General features: G+C 49.0%; 1 protein-coding gene across 3 annotated transcripts; it reads left to right on the top strand.

Annotated features, from left to right (window-relative positions):
- Positions 1 to 2638: 2638 nt before the first annotated feature.
- On the top strand, positions 2639 to 13490 carry RGS4 (regulator of G-protein signaling 4). 3 transcript variants are annotated; one of them, XM_008942088.1, is made up of 6 exons: positions 2639 to 2646; positions 3025 to 3029; positions 10464 to 10568; positions 11511 to 11572; positions 12325 to 12491; positions 13020 to 13490. In XM_008942088.1, exons 3-6 carry the CDS (start codon positions 10474 to 10476, stop codon positions 13269 to 13271), a joined length of 576 nt encoding a protein of 191 aa, XP_008940336.1. In that variant the 5' UTR covers positions 2639 to 2646; positions 3025 to 3029; positions 10464 to 10473; the 3' UTR covers positions 13272 to 13490. The 3 variants fall into 3 exon arrangements, with proteins under 3 accessions (XP_008940336.1, XP_008940335.1, XP_008940333.1); XM_008942085.1 differs by lacking the exons at positions 2639 to 2646; positions 3025 to 3029 and adding exons at positions 7587 to 7635; positions 7755 to 7965; XM_008942087.1 differs by lacking the exons at positions 2639 to 2646; positions 3025 to 3029 and adding an exon at positions 7409 to 7635.
- Positions 13491 to 14291: the final 801 nt, after the last annotated feature.

The raw sequence follows: 14291 nt of genomic DNA, 5'->3' as shown, positions 1-14291 counted from the left end.
GGGACTGCAGCATTATTTCACAAAAGAGGGAAACACAATTGGTCAGTACTACCCTCACCAGAGGCTTGAAAATTCCTACAGTGCACAAACAAGATAAACAGTCTATACCTATGGAAAATAAAGCACTTTGTACATGATGGCAGTCAGTTTACACCATGACAGTGCTAAACAGTACAGCTCCTTTCAGAGTCATGCTTTAGAGCTAGCTTCTCTCTCCAGTGATCAGAAACAGTACCCTGGATCTGAGCATACTTTATCCGAGAAAGTCCAGATCCATAACATACCTTGGTGGCTCCATCTCTGAGATTGTCCAAGGCAGCATCTCCTTTGATTTTTGCATTATCTCCTTGAGACCGCAAGTCCCCTGTGGATGACAGTTGAAGGATTACTGCAGCAGGTCTTGGTCAGATTCCTGTATGACCCAAGTGATCCTGTGTTAGATCAGCCCATTACAGATACTAGAGGCTTGATTCAAAACAAGTGTAGAAGCCTGTATTTTTTCCTTCTTTGTTGAAGCTTATTGCTAGCTGAAACACCGAAGCACAAATGTGCCGTGGGATAGCAGCTTGCAGGAGCCTCACCTGCTGAGCCAGTAATTGCTGTCTTTAGCATCCAGACTGCATCCGGAGTACCAGAAAACAGTTTCAGAAGAGACAGTAAGATCTCAGCCACGTGCGTCCTGCTGTGACATTCAGAAGGATGAAATGTAACAACATGGAGCATTTATTTCGTCTTTGGAAAAAACAGACATTTCTAAATGATGAAGCATTAAATGTTGTCGCTCAGCATGATGCTGTGAGCATCAGCTGCAGGGCACAGCCCTGTACCATGTGCCATAAATTTTATTCACAGCTGTTTCTCTGGTTTGTTTCTTTTATTTTTTTTTTTTTCCCCTCTGTGGCATAGTGAAGCTCAGGTCTGCTTGGATTTTCAGCACTGCTGCAATATAAATTTTAAATAGCAAGAGGTCTTGGCAAAACAGAGCTTGCAGAGCAGTGACTATTTTCCAGTAGTCTTTGCATGCCTATTAAATACTGTATGCATCCCTCTGCAATCACTGCACAGCAAGCGACTTTTTCGCAGTGTAGTAATTTGACATTTTGCTACATTGGATGTTTGCCACTTGCAGTTTTATCCCGTTCAATTCACCTCCAAGACACAGATCAAGGAACTTCAGGCTCAGATCAACTGTTTCAGTGCAGTTTCATTTTGGTGCTTCCTTTTTTGTGATTTGTAAACTAGCTGCAGATCGTGCTGACTGGTCCGTTGAATACCTGGCACCTTTTAGAATTGCCCTTCATGCTAGGGCTGCATCAAGATGATTTTCTTCTACCCTAAGGCAACTCAGCCATTGTATGCAGCAGGCTGGCATCATGCAGTGCTTTTGAATGGATGCTGGTTCTCTGCTGCAGGTGCTTGTCCTTGCTTTTGTGTTTCTTTAGCCTGCAATCATGATGCTCTGCAACCCCATCTTCACACTTGTCAGACATCATGTTTTAAATAAGTGGCATACCCTTGAGACAGCCATTGACAGATGCTTGCTGCTTCCAAGCTGCCATTTGTAAGAGCTTTGAGAATTAAACAACTAAACTGCGACCAGAGCAGTAAGCGGCTTTGGATGCTGAGCCATGACCCCACTGACAAAACATCCCTTGGGCTTTGCAATTCTGTATAAAGCTTTAGCCTTTGTTCCCTGGCATAGGCCCTCCAAGTGTGGCAGCTCTAATCCTGCTCAACTGCCACTGGGAAGATAACAGGGGAGGAAGGAAGAAAGGTCCATCTAAGGTTAAGACAGCAGATCTCACTGGATCTGCAGTGATGAAAGATTTAGCCTTGCAGCCTGTAACTGTCTAGGCAGAAGACAGCTCAATAACATTAAAAAGTTGAGCTTTTTATAGCTGCAGAAAACAAGTCACTGCACAGCTGGGTTGCCAAGGTGCAGAAGGCATGAGGAGCGGTTTTGTTGTGCTTAATTTCTGACGCATCAACCATCTTCCTGCCTCCTTTATGCTTCCTCCTCCACCGTACCATAGGACACGTTTGGGTGAAGCAATCAGCCCGTGAGTGAGAGATCCCCAGGCAAGGAATGCGCAAACCTGACTGCAAGCTAACGTGGTGATGAGGCCCACAAGGGTCAACCCGAGCTGTCCCTGGGCGGTGATGAGGCCCACAGGGGCCAACCTGAGCTGTCCCACCACCGCCCAATACAGCTCCTGTCTCCATAGGGGATCTTCCAGTGAGCTTCGCACAGTAAGGGCAAACAGCTTGTGAAGAAGAACATGAAGGAGCACAGATTTCTGTTTAAACCAGCAGCAGCCAAATCCATTTTACACTATATCAGGCCAAAATATGGAGTGAGAATACTTAAACCTGGTTGCTGTCAAGGGTGGAACTGTTCACTGTGAGCAGTCCCTGCTGCGTGTTTCACTAGAGCTGCCTTTGCTCAGCAGGAACAGAACCCAGCTCTCTGGTTGCGTGGGCTGATGGGCTGGCAGCACACAGACAGGACAAAACCATCTGCTCCACACCCACAGCCACGTTTTGGGGACAGAAGAAGCAATGGCAGCACTGGGGTCAGGCACTGGGAGACTTCCAGAGGAGCTGCAGGCAGAGCTGGGACACAGTGCAAGCATTCCAGCGCTCCATGTCCTTCTCAGAAGACCAGGGAGGGTGTCCCTGCCTGGGGGCTATGAAGCCCTGGGAGTGGTCTACACTGTTTTATACCAGCCGAGTGTAACTGGCTTGCACTGATTCTTGAAGGAATGGAATTAAGATCTCTCAGGACAAAGTGGTCCTTTTTCATACATTCTAGAATAAAAGGAGACTGGAAAAAAGCCATGCCGTAAGAAGGGGTGAGCTATATAGTCATAGAGCTATTAACGTTTCAATCAGTGCAGGAGCAGTATTAGTATGGACAACAGCAGGCTCTGTTGAAAAGGTGGGGATATAATTGATACTGGCTGATGTGATTTAATGAAAAAATAGCCCTTTTCTAATGTGCTTAATAGTGCTTTTAGGGGGGAGCTGTGGTGATGAAATAGATTTATAAATGAATATGACTTGCTATCAATATTTGGCTTAAAATGTCATAAAATCCATATTAAATGGACTAAAAGAGGCTTAATGAGACATTTCAAAGTGTTTTTAGTGTTGGGAAGCATCAGTGAACAGGGATATGTTTGCTTGGTCTGTGGTCCAGTGTTACTCAAAACTTTTTTAGTGATCAAGAGGAAATGTTTAAGGGGCTGTTAATGAAGATGGATGATGAGACAGAGCTTTGGGAAACTGGAAGGCAAATTACTCAAATTACAGCTTTTTCTGTTGTCTGATGCCCACAAACAAGAACAATAGTCAGACAAAAAAGAAAAAAACCAAAACACACCACCAACCCACTTATTTCATTAGCAAACCCAAACCAGGAGACAAAAAACATCCATTTGGGCTGAACAAAATTCTTCCTTTGATACAAGATGAAACGTTTTCTTCTGAGAAGTAGACAGCCCAAAAGCTGAAGGTTGAAGCAAACAGAAACCCAGCCAAACCTCCTCAAATTATTAGGAAGTTCCAAGCACACAAATGACAAAAATCCACTGATGTTGTAGATATAAGTAGAAAACAACTGAGAACACAGGAAAATTGTATGAGCTCTATGTTTGGTTGCATGAATGATATGAAGTTGGGGCTGAGGAATGTGCAGAATGAATGTGCTAACATTTACAGAGCTGCTTTGCCTTTCAAAGTTCATCTTTGCCTCATCCAGGAGTAGCAGAAAGGTGACTAGGTCAGCCTAGAGGTGCATCCACTTGAGAAGGTTTCTGTGTGAACAGTGAACTAACCATGTGGTAGAATGGTGAGTCATGCCTCTCATCAGGGCTAATTTGGGAAGAGATGCTCTCTCCTCAAAGGCTGCCTCTGGGGGGCTGGTTGTGAGGGCTATGGCTGTGGTCACGTGTGAAATCAAAGGGGTGCATTGCAGAGACATGGGAAAGAAAAATTTCCTCAGACTATTCTGTGGGACAGTGTTTGTGGGAATCCCGACGCTGGCTGGAGCGCCCTGTGGGGACAAGCGTGGCCTCTTCATGTGTCTTTTAGAGAGGTCAGGCCATAGCCAGTGCCCTGGGACAGGAAATGTGGCACAGGCACGTGCTGAGCTGATTCATCCAAACTCAGACCCAAATGGTCCTTCCAGGGCTCTCTGCTCCCAGCTCATTAGCTGTAGTTAAATCAAAGCACACATACGTGTTGAGAAGATGGAGCCCTTGTTACTGGAAGGAAATCTTACCCACTAAAAAGTGTGCTGGAGAAGAAATCAGTGGTAGGGGTTGCACTGGGAGGGATTTTGTGTAAAGAATGCTTGGGACTGGGGGTATGGGAGAAGCAAATCAGGGAGTTCAGCACAGCCCCAGACCCTCTTGCTGCAGTAGGGCTTGGCACTGGGGCCACTCACATGTGACCAGGGCAGCTGCTGGCACAGGGCTTCTGCAGCCTTAGGGACCAGTGCCACCCCAATTACTGCTTCTCAGGGGTATGGGACGTGCTCTGGTTCCTCTCCAAAGCTGTCTGCGGAACAAATCAGGGGCCAGCCACACACTGGGATGGGGATGCTTATGAGAAAGATGGGTGATACTCTGCCCAGTGTCCCCCTGTGCACCTAAGCAATTTGCTAGCCCAATCCCAAGGTGCCTGGCTGACTTTGTGAGACATGAAGAGGAGGGAGAGTGGGCCACCATTAGCCTCTGCAAGGCAGAGCAGGGAAGGCAGCAAGGACAGAAGAGGCTCTGGCCCAGCAGCACATCTTCACAGCTTCTGTGTCACACCCTTCTCCATTTCCAGTGACGCAGAGCAGCTGCCTCCCCTGTGCGCTCCTGCATCCTGCAGCACACTGCTCTGAGAGGGGAGGGGACTCCCCACGCTCTCAGGAGGGCAACAACCTATAGTAGCTCTGCTCTGGGCAATGACCACGGAAGCAGCATTCCCCGTGCTCCCTGCCTCCTCCCACGGCCTGCCGCTTGGCTGCAGCTGAGCCGAGGGACACGTCCCACACGCTTGTGTACGGAGGTGGGCACGTGTGTGTGACGGTCTTCCCCAGCAGTGACGGTGGGAGGGAAAGCTCCGCTCCACAGCCTTGTCTCTGGCTGCTTGGGGGGGCAGGGCAGGGGATGCAGCAGGGATGAGTGGGTGGGCAGTGAGGGATGCCACAGTGGGAACCGCAGGCATTTAATATTGCGCTGTCTTTGGGTGCTTCCAAAGCGCCAGCAGCTGAGAAACGTGTGGGCCAGGGAGCCCCCGGCCCATCCTCACTGCTGGCTCCTCCACGCCGCAGGTGAAACGAGCCAGAGGTGACGTGGCTGGCACAAAAAGTGACACAAGCGGCCGCTTCTCTAACTGGCAGGGAGGGGGAGATTCTGGTGCTTGTCTGTGCCCTGGGCGAAGAGGCCTGATTATGAAGGGTAAGAGTTGGAGAGCAGTACTTCTGACTGGGGACCAGCTGGAGCAGCTAAAAGGGCATTAAAGTGCAACAGCTGGGAAGCCCAGCTTGGAGGAGAGTGGTGCACAAACCCAAACTCCTCGCATGGGGGCCAGACTGAACCAGTCTGTGTTAGTGAACTGGAAAAGGGGACATTTCAACTGCAACAGTTTTAGGAGTCTGCATGCCCAATCCAGGGGTGGGGTGGTCTTAATTGCAAAGCCCTTTGGGCTTGCTGTTGTGATGGCAGTGCTAGACATTTCTTATTACAGCCGCTCACTCAGAAGTTGAGGAATGCAGAAGGTGACCTGATGTTGGCAACACCAGCATCCAGGTGTCATTAGAGCCATGTAGCTAATGTGCTTACAATCCACAGAGAAGTGTGATATTTCTAAATCTGTTTACATGGCGACTTGTAGAGAAACTGCAGAATTTCTGTGTTCTGCAGAGGTTCCCTGCCCCAGCAAGCAGCTTTTGAGACCTTCCTGAGCCAGGAGGTCAGGGTGTGGCTGCTAGGGTTAGAGCTTGCAGACATCTTGACAGTGTCAGCCAGCTGAGCTGATGAATTGCTTAAATAAAAGTGCTGCGGTTGCACACAAACAACAGTAACATTGCAGAAGTTTGAGATTAAAATTAATGATATTAAATATTTAGTAATTAATTAATTAGTTACAATTTTTCTCTCTTGGTTATATTCTGCCCTATGGCTTCTCTCCTCCCCAAACAGAACACACCAGAGAGCTTCAACACCAGTTCTGCCAGCGCTCAGTTGTATCCTACAGATCCACCCAAGTGTTGTCAGGTCACCAACACTGAAAGCACAAGGGGATTAATTCATTTAAGTTTTACACTGCCCCATGTTGGAGCTGATTTTTAGTCCAAACAGTGCAAGACTTAAGTCCTGTTTCCTCAGGTTGGGCAACAGGATAGTCACATTTGTACAAAAGCATTTAAAATTAAAGTGTTGCCTTTCAGCACAGTTAATGACCTGAGAGGGTGCAGTATGCCAAAGGAGATAAACTAGTCTGGGATTTGGGTTGTCTGTGCTGCTGGCTGTAGACTCTAGAGACACAGGAGGGAAAGGCTCACCCTGCAACTTCTGCAGACCATGGGCAAAGTATTTAAAGGTTTCTAGGGAGAGGGGAGCTCAGCAGTGGGTAGCATGGGCAGGCAGCCTGCTGCTGAACTGAGATTTCTTTATTTCATAGCAGGATGAACAAGATGAAGTGCAGCAGACCATATACATGTCCATCTGCCCAAAGCTTTCCTCTCTTTTATGATTATACAGGCTGTGCCGAGATACAGTTTGATAAATATCAGCCAATTCTTCTTCTCCAGAGGGACAACTGCCTTCTGTACCCTCCAAGGGCTGAGAACAAGTGGTGTAGCTAGAGTTATTCTCCTCTCCCTTGGGACTACAGCAGTGCCAGACAGTGCAGTCACCACCAAATATCCCCACAGCCAGGTGTTTCATGGGTTCATACTTTAGCACAGGGTAGCCTCAATGCTGCCACAAAGTCCTCTCTGGGCAGGCACAGTTATGCTCCCTTGGAGACCTGGGGACTTCTGAGTCCTGAGGTCTGGCTTTTGATGAGGGGCAAATGCAAATGGAGAAGTGAAGCACTGCAGTGGCACCCAGATACTTAAGACAGCCATGTCGTTCAACCTTCTGTCTGTTTCCTACACATGTATGTGAGCTGTCCCCAAATATGTGTGTGCTGGGACACGCAAATCTTGTATTCCGCTAGTGATATGCCCTTCAGAGCTTTTTTTTTCAGCCTCACCAAAGGCATATATCCACATGCCTCTAGAATAAAACAGGACAGTCTCATCTGCATAGCTGGCTCCCTGGTAAATTTCCATTTTTCTTTCTTTAGAGTTCTGCGTTCATTGGGATTACGGGAACACTTTGCGTTTAAAATTCTTGTCCCTTGCTTTCCCCAGCTTACTTTAAATAGAGGGGAAAATGAACTGAGGAACCAGCTAAGCTGATCTTAGTTCTGAGAACTGATTCTCTGACCCTTTTTACTGCCTGTACCCCTCCGAAAATCTCCTCCAGCTTTTATCTGCACTGTTCTATCTCTTGCAATAGAGGAAAAACTCTGAAGCTCTTCCCGTCCTTTTAAAATAATCCACCTCTCCAAGCCAAACACCAAGCTTCATTTCTGGTAAGGTTTTCAATCCCACTCGGTCTTTTGTCTTGGTTTATACGTCACCCTCTTCCTCTTGGGTGGGCAAAAAGGGGACGGGTGCTGCCGCTGTGCTGACTGCTGACTGGGTCGCCCAGCACTGCTGGGCTGGCGGGGCTAGGCTATAAAACGGAGCCAAGGCAGCGCAGCCGGCTCAGAGGCGAGCCCGGATTCCGCAGGCGGCGCAGGACCCGCACGCAGCCTCTGCCCCCTCCGGCGCTGCTGCTTTTCCTGGAACACAGAACCAACCGACCCCGGGAGCAAGATGTGCAAGGGACTCGCTGCACTGCCAGCCACTTGCTTAAAAAGGTACTGTTTATTTCTGAACATCTGTTAATGAATGGTCTTGTGAGTCTGGAGATACGCTGATGTGTTGCACTTTGTGTCTGAAGCAGGAGTGGTGGATTTGGCTTTGATTCTTCTGTAAGATTAGGTACAAATGATTGCTTGCAGGCTTTTTTTCCCCCTGTTACTCAGAAGCAGAATTGCATAAAGGTTTTGTGTTGAGCTGCGGGTACTCTAAACCCATCCTTCCCATCAGCAAAACAAGCAGCTCTCAGCATTGCTGTATTTTGATATTCCTGTCATCTGCCTCTGCCGCAAGCTTTGCACCCCTTTTCTCCTCTGAATCCTTTCTCTGCTGAATTTTCTTTCATTTGATTTTTTGAGGGGGAAGCAAGGCAGACGGGATATCTCTGAAGTTGAGGGTCATTCCCCAAAACGCACCCCAGATGCAGAACCCCAGCCTGGCAGGACCAGAGACCCGTCGGGCAGGGCAGGGATGCGAGGCAGCCGGGGCATCGTGGATCTGGATGTGGCGCTGGCCGGTGCGGCGTCAGCCTGTATCCCCGGCTGTGCACTGATGCTGCGGGACTGGCTCAGGCTGTACCCTCGGGGCACAGCGCCGTGGGGCTGGTGTGGGGCTGCCATATCCCTGTTGTGTGGGGCTGATCAGGATGGGCTGTACCCCTGCCGTGGGAGCAGGATCTGACTGCACCCCGGTGTGCGGTACCAGCCAGGCATCCCTGTGGTGGCAGAGCAGAGTCTGGCTACCCCCAAGCATGACCTGGGCAGCATGACTTGCCCACAGCCTGGCGTGAGGGGGTCTCCATGCCTGAAAGGGGGCCAGGACCCCTCCCGTAAGAGTGTTACTGCCTTTCAGGACACCCTCAGCAGGATGGCCCAGGTCCCCAGAATTGCTGCAAAACTCCTCAGCTCCCAGCCCATGCAGACTAACACAGGTTTCTGATGGTGCAGCACTACCTTCCTGGCCACTCCTGAGGCTGTTTTCCAGTGGCTGCGCAGTGGGAGAGTGTTGGGAAAATACAGACTGAAAGCTCAGCTTGCTCCCATCTGGGAGAAAAAGCTCACCACGCATGGTGGATTTGAAAACAAGTGCTGAATATGTGAGGAAAAAATACTGATACCTTCCCCTTCAATTTGCAGGAGCATTTGACAGCATTTTTTTAATTATTATTATTTTTTAAATACAAAGAAAATAAAAGTAAACATCTTTTAACCACTTCTGTCCAGGTTTCCCCCCAAAAATCCATCTCTCCCAGAAAGCTGTGGGGCTCACTGCAAGCAGCAGCATCTTGTTTCTCCGTGCTGCCACCTCCCTGCAGATGGAGCCTGCGGGCAGGTAGCGTGACAGTGCCAGGCAGCCCGACTCTGGCGGTGCAGAGCACCCAATATATGCCCAGGCAGGGCCTGGGTGTTGGCCATGGTCACGTGCACCCTGCTCTAGAGAGGCTCTGAGTTTCCCCAACTCTCACCCTAGTGCTGGCGTTGTTAAGGTGACATTCACGGTCACAAGCAAGCAGTGAGGACCGTGGCCAGGACGCTGACAGGGTGCCATGGCTGGAGCAGGGAGCAGTGCTGGGGCGCTGAGCAGCTACCAGTGCTCAGCTCTGCAGCACAACCTCTTGCATTTCTCCAGGCTCTGCTCTGAGGAGCAGGAGAAGAATTTCCTGCTCACACTATCATTGCACCCTGCAGCAGGCCAGGGCTGGCACCCCTGAGCAAGCAGGACTGATTTGCCGACCTTAAAGTGGTGTTCTCAAAGTGAAAGGAAATCCAGAGAGATGCAGAGGCGAATACCAGCTGCATACCTGGATGCTGCTGTCAGGCAGCGATTGTCCTGAGCAGGCTGGAAAGCAGAACAAAATTAAGCATGTATCCTTGGAGGATCTTGCTGTGGAGCAAGGGAGTACAGTATGGGCAGGTTGTGGTGAAGCTCCTGGCTCATCCCCTGATCTCACCCCATGGTCCTGCTCCAAGCCCTTCGCTCCTTCCCCTTCCCTCTGTGTCACAGGCAGCTGCTTGATGGGGTGGCCTGGCACAGCCCTGCTGTTCCTGCAGCTGGATGATGTGCTGGCAAGATGGCAAGGATGGCAGGAAAGGATTAGTATGGGTGTAAGAAGCAGACATTGGTAGCTGGGCAACTCAGTTCAAGGAAAAGTGACACATTTACAGCATGGTGATGCCTTTCTATCACGATATTTTAACTGTAAACAAACAGTAGGAAAAGAGCAGCTTCTCTCACTCTGCCAGCCCTGCCTCTGGGCTGATGACCTTCTAAGCAAGAAAACGGTGCTGTTGAATGTGAAAAATTACTTCTTTGACTTTGTTGTATTTGTCTAACAACACAAATGTGCATTATGTGAGGAAAGTCAGCACTGGAGTCACTAGCAGTGACCTGTATTTGTGTCACTGGGTAATGCTGAACGAGCTTATTGTGGGTGAGGAGGCTGCAGAGGGAGTTGTAATGCATTATCTTCATCTTGTTCTTGAATTGTTTCTTTCAGTGCCAAAGACATGAAACATCGTCTGGGCTTCTTGCTGCAGAAGTCAGACTCTTGTGACTACAGCTCTTCCCATGGCAAGAAGGAGAAAATATCTTCAAGCCAGAGGTAAGAGCAGATGCTGCTGTGTTGTTAAGCCCAGGCTGGCTGCAACATGTGGTTTAATCCTTCATTGGGCTGAACTTTGTTAGTGTTTCTGCTGCTGCTTCCCAGTACCTCCTGAACATCTGGATTTGAATCTGGTGTGCAATAGTCCTCAGGTGTTGATAGTCCCATTCCATGAAGAAGATTGAACTAGAGGTCCCTTTCTGCCAGCACTTCAGTGATTCAATATGCCTGTGCACATGGGAAGACTTGTGCAGTCTCCTGTGCAGGGGACTATCACCATCACAAGACCCAGTGCAACATCATATTGCAGAATCAGCATCACTGTCTTTTTGAGTTGGATGGGTGCAATGGTCCACACAGCTGCACAGAGGCTTTGGCACAGAAAACAGAGAGAGCAGCTTGTCAGGGTATCATTGCTCTCACTGAGGTGCAAGTAGATGGTGTCCTTTCCAAGGAGGCCACAGTGCACTCCTGGAATAGATTAGCCCTAGGATGTTCTGGTATGGTGGAGGAAGGAACGCAGGACATGTTCCCACATTCCTTCCTTTTCTATATAGCTACTATTCCCCTGACAGGTTAAAGAAATCAGCCCCTTGGAGTTCACTGATACAACCTGTAAAAATGATCCCAGATCCATACTCCATCAAGAGATGCAGCCAGTCACAAAACAAACACAAATTCCTCAAGAATTTTGCCAGGAAAATTCCTTTCCAGCCCATGGCTGGTGATATCCATCGCAAACCAGAATTTCTATAGATTAGATCTGGGATCTCCAGGGTCTCTGTAAAGCAAGCAGACACCTCCATCATAGTCTCTTGTATATGCTCTTACAACAATAAGGGAAAAAGTTTTTCTAATAGCGCTGAGCCAAAAAATCATTTTTTTTTCGTTTCTGTACTCCCCTTAAATCTTCCCTACATCTCTTCCTTTTTATCCTTTTAGGGTTAGCCAAGAGGAAGTCAGAAAGTGGGCAGAGTCTTTGGAAAACTTGATCCATAATGACAGTAAGTAAAGAGGATCCTTGTGCTGCCTGCAGAGGGTGTGTGCTGTGAGCAGGCCCTGGAGGGGGCTCGGGATCTTATCTCACATCTTTTCGCAGCACACCGTAGGTCCTTTGGCCACACAGGCCCCTGGGAGGGATGGTGATGGGTCCTCTTGGCCAGATCGAAGGGACAATCCCAATGTATCATGAGTGGGGCCTTGACGTACTGCTGAGCTGTCCCTTTTGTGAAGGCAACTGTTTTAGCTCCTGAGCAAGGGGAGGGGGTAAGACTGCAGCACACAGTTAACAGTGGGTTAAACAAGAACCAAGAAGGGGAGATACTGTTTGCAGCTGAGCCCTTGGGACACTTTGTCTTCCTGTCAGTTCCAGGCTACGCTGATGTCCTTGAGGTTTCCTTTGTGTTGTTCCCATGGCCTGAAACTCTGTGGTGTGTGTTGGCTGTCTCCTCAGTGCCTCCTGGGAATATGCGAGTTGCTTGTGTTCTCCTGGCTGAGACACTGACGGTCACAGTGAGGGAGCAGGCAGCTGAAGAGCCATGTGTGACATCCCCCTGGGGCCTGTCTGAATTCCAGCAGGCATGACTGACTGCCCTGGAGGCAGCCATCCATCCCTACTGCTAGCCCCAGGGGAGCTGCTCATTCAGCTCTGCAAAGGAGAACCCAGAACTGCTGTTTGCCAAGTTACTGGGGTGGACAGGTATGACTGTCCAGAGCCAACACTCTTACCTGATCTGGTTTTCCCCTAAATCTGTAGGAGGACTGGCTGCTTTCCGTGCTTTTCTCAAATCTGAGTATAGTGAGGAAAACATCGAGTTCTGGGTCAGTTGTGAGGACTACAAGAAAACCAAGTCACCAGCCAAGCTCAGCCCCAAGGCCAGAAAGATCTACGATGAGTTCATCTCAGTGCAGGCCACAAAAGAGGTATGTGCACAGAACATTTATTGGGCAAAGGTGTCACCCTGGGTTCTATGATTCTAATTTTGAACCAGGCCAGCAGCACAGGGAAGTAGAAATTGATAGTTTTGCAAGAGTTGAAGCATGCTGCTTCTTTGTTGGTTAGCAAGGAAATGGTGTCATTTTTATTGCTTTTGTTTTAAACTTGGATGGAGGGAAAGTGGGCTTAGTAACAACTGTGTGGCCATCCCATGTACACATTCAAATGGGAGAAGCCTGAGAGGACTATGATTCCCAGTGTCCCAGCTGTTGGAGTCGTCCCAGGGGGATATGTGTCCTTTTCCCCTGTCAGTTTGTCTGGCAGCAGAGGTGTGTTGGTATCCAGCTGCACAGATTCTGCCAGGGTCAGGGTCACGCCTGTCAAACAGCCATTTCAGACAACTGCCACCCAAGGAGATTTGGAGCACACCTGGTGAAGACATGCTCAGATTTTGCTTTACTTATGATAGCCAGTTCTGGGACAGATTCCACTTACACTGTCCCTTCGGCCCACAGGTGAACCTGGATTCATGCACACGGGAGAAGACAAGCCACAATATGCTGGAGCCTACACTGTCCTGCTTTGATGAGGCTCAGAGAAAAATATTCACCCTGATGGAAAAGGATTCTTACCGCCGTTTCCTTAAGTCTCCCTACTACCTGGACTTGGTCAGCCCACCTGGTGCTGGCTGCGGGCCCGAAAACTGCAAAAGAAGCCACACCCACACCTTAGACTGCAACTCAAACATCATCTCCCAGTGTGCCTGAGCCTCCAGCAAGGCAGGATCAGGCTGGGCTCTCGCAAGAACATACAGCAGCAAAAGCATTCAGAGGTGTCTCCAATAGCTGTCTAATGTCCCAGTTATATCCCATGCCATGCAACAGCCAGCATTTGTAACCCAAGACAGGCTCAGTGTGTGTAGCAAACCCTCCTCTGACTCCATCGGTGCAGGAGTGCTGGGATCTGTGTCTGACATGGAAGCTGGGTGAGGATGTTGCATGTCCACTGTGTTTCTGGTGAGCCCTGCAAGCCCAGGAGGGTGGAGGAGGAGCACAGGCTCAGACCCAGCATTACCCACCAAGGGACCGGACTTGCAGTATCACAGTGTGACACATCACAGTGAGCAGGGGAAAGAAGAAGCCAAGAGAAGCCTTGGGCACCATGATCTCCCCTTTCTCATGGGCAAAAGCTTAGGTGTAAAGGACCTGCTCTGGTCCTTAGCTGTTCATGTAGCTCCCAAGTGTGCTGGCTTGCAGAAGTATTTGCTCAGAACTCGGGCTGTGCTGCATTACAGCAGTCAGGCATACGAATAGCTCCTTTCTTGAAGGGAGACCACAATTTTTCAGACAGCCACCCTCAATCACCACAGCCACAACGGCAAGGAAGCTCTCCCCTTGGGCCTATTCTCCCTCTGTAGCATCTATTTATGCTGGCCAAGCATCTTTCCTAGGGCTGTGCAGAGCTATTATTTTGGAGGAGGTTTATTATTTCATGTGTTGTTAGCTGTGTCCTTCATGCTCCCAGACAAAAGCGTGCTCCTTCTCTCCCAGACTGACAAGTCTACATTACTGACTCTGGGAGTGCCATCTGAATTTAGGTTTGCCTGCCCTGCTTTCCTGTATGGAGCAGTTTGTGAAGGAATAGGACCACAACCACAACAGCTGAGGAGGAAAGACTCCTTGGCATATTTGAAAATGTGTTGGATGGTGGGGTTTTGGTGAAGTGTTGTTTTTTTGGTATTTTTTGGGGGGTTTTTTTGTTTTTTTTTTTTTTTTTCTTTTTTTTAA

Source organism: Merops nubicus, unplaced genomic scaffold, assembly GCF_000691845.1.
Source record: "Merops nubicus isolate BGI_N331 unplaced genomic scaffold, ASM69184v1 scaffold1696, whole genome shotgun sequence".
Classification (NCBI taxonomy): domain Eukaryota; kingdom Metazoa; phylum Chordata; class Aves; order Coraciiformes; family Meropidae; genus Merops; species Merops nubicus.
Note: the sequence above shows the minus strand (reverse complement) of the source record. Positions and strands in the feature narration are given on the sequence as shown.

Excerpts from the sequence above, each read along its gene's own strand:
- RGS4 (XM_008942085.1), top strand. The coding sequence starts at position 7,922 with ATGTGCAAGGGACTCGCTGCACTGCCAGCCACTTGCTTAAAAAG. Across the intron at positions 7,966-10,463 it reads CCAGCCACTTGCTTAAAAAG|TGCCAAAGACATGAAACATC; the intron begins GTACTGTTTATT and ends TGTTTCTTTCAG. Across the intron at positions 10,569-11,510 it reads AAAATATCTTCAAGCCAGAG|GGTTAGCCAAGAGGAAGTCA; the intron begins GTAAGAGCAGAT and ends TTATCCTTTTAG.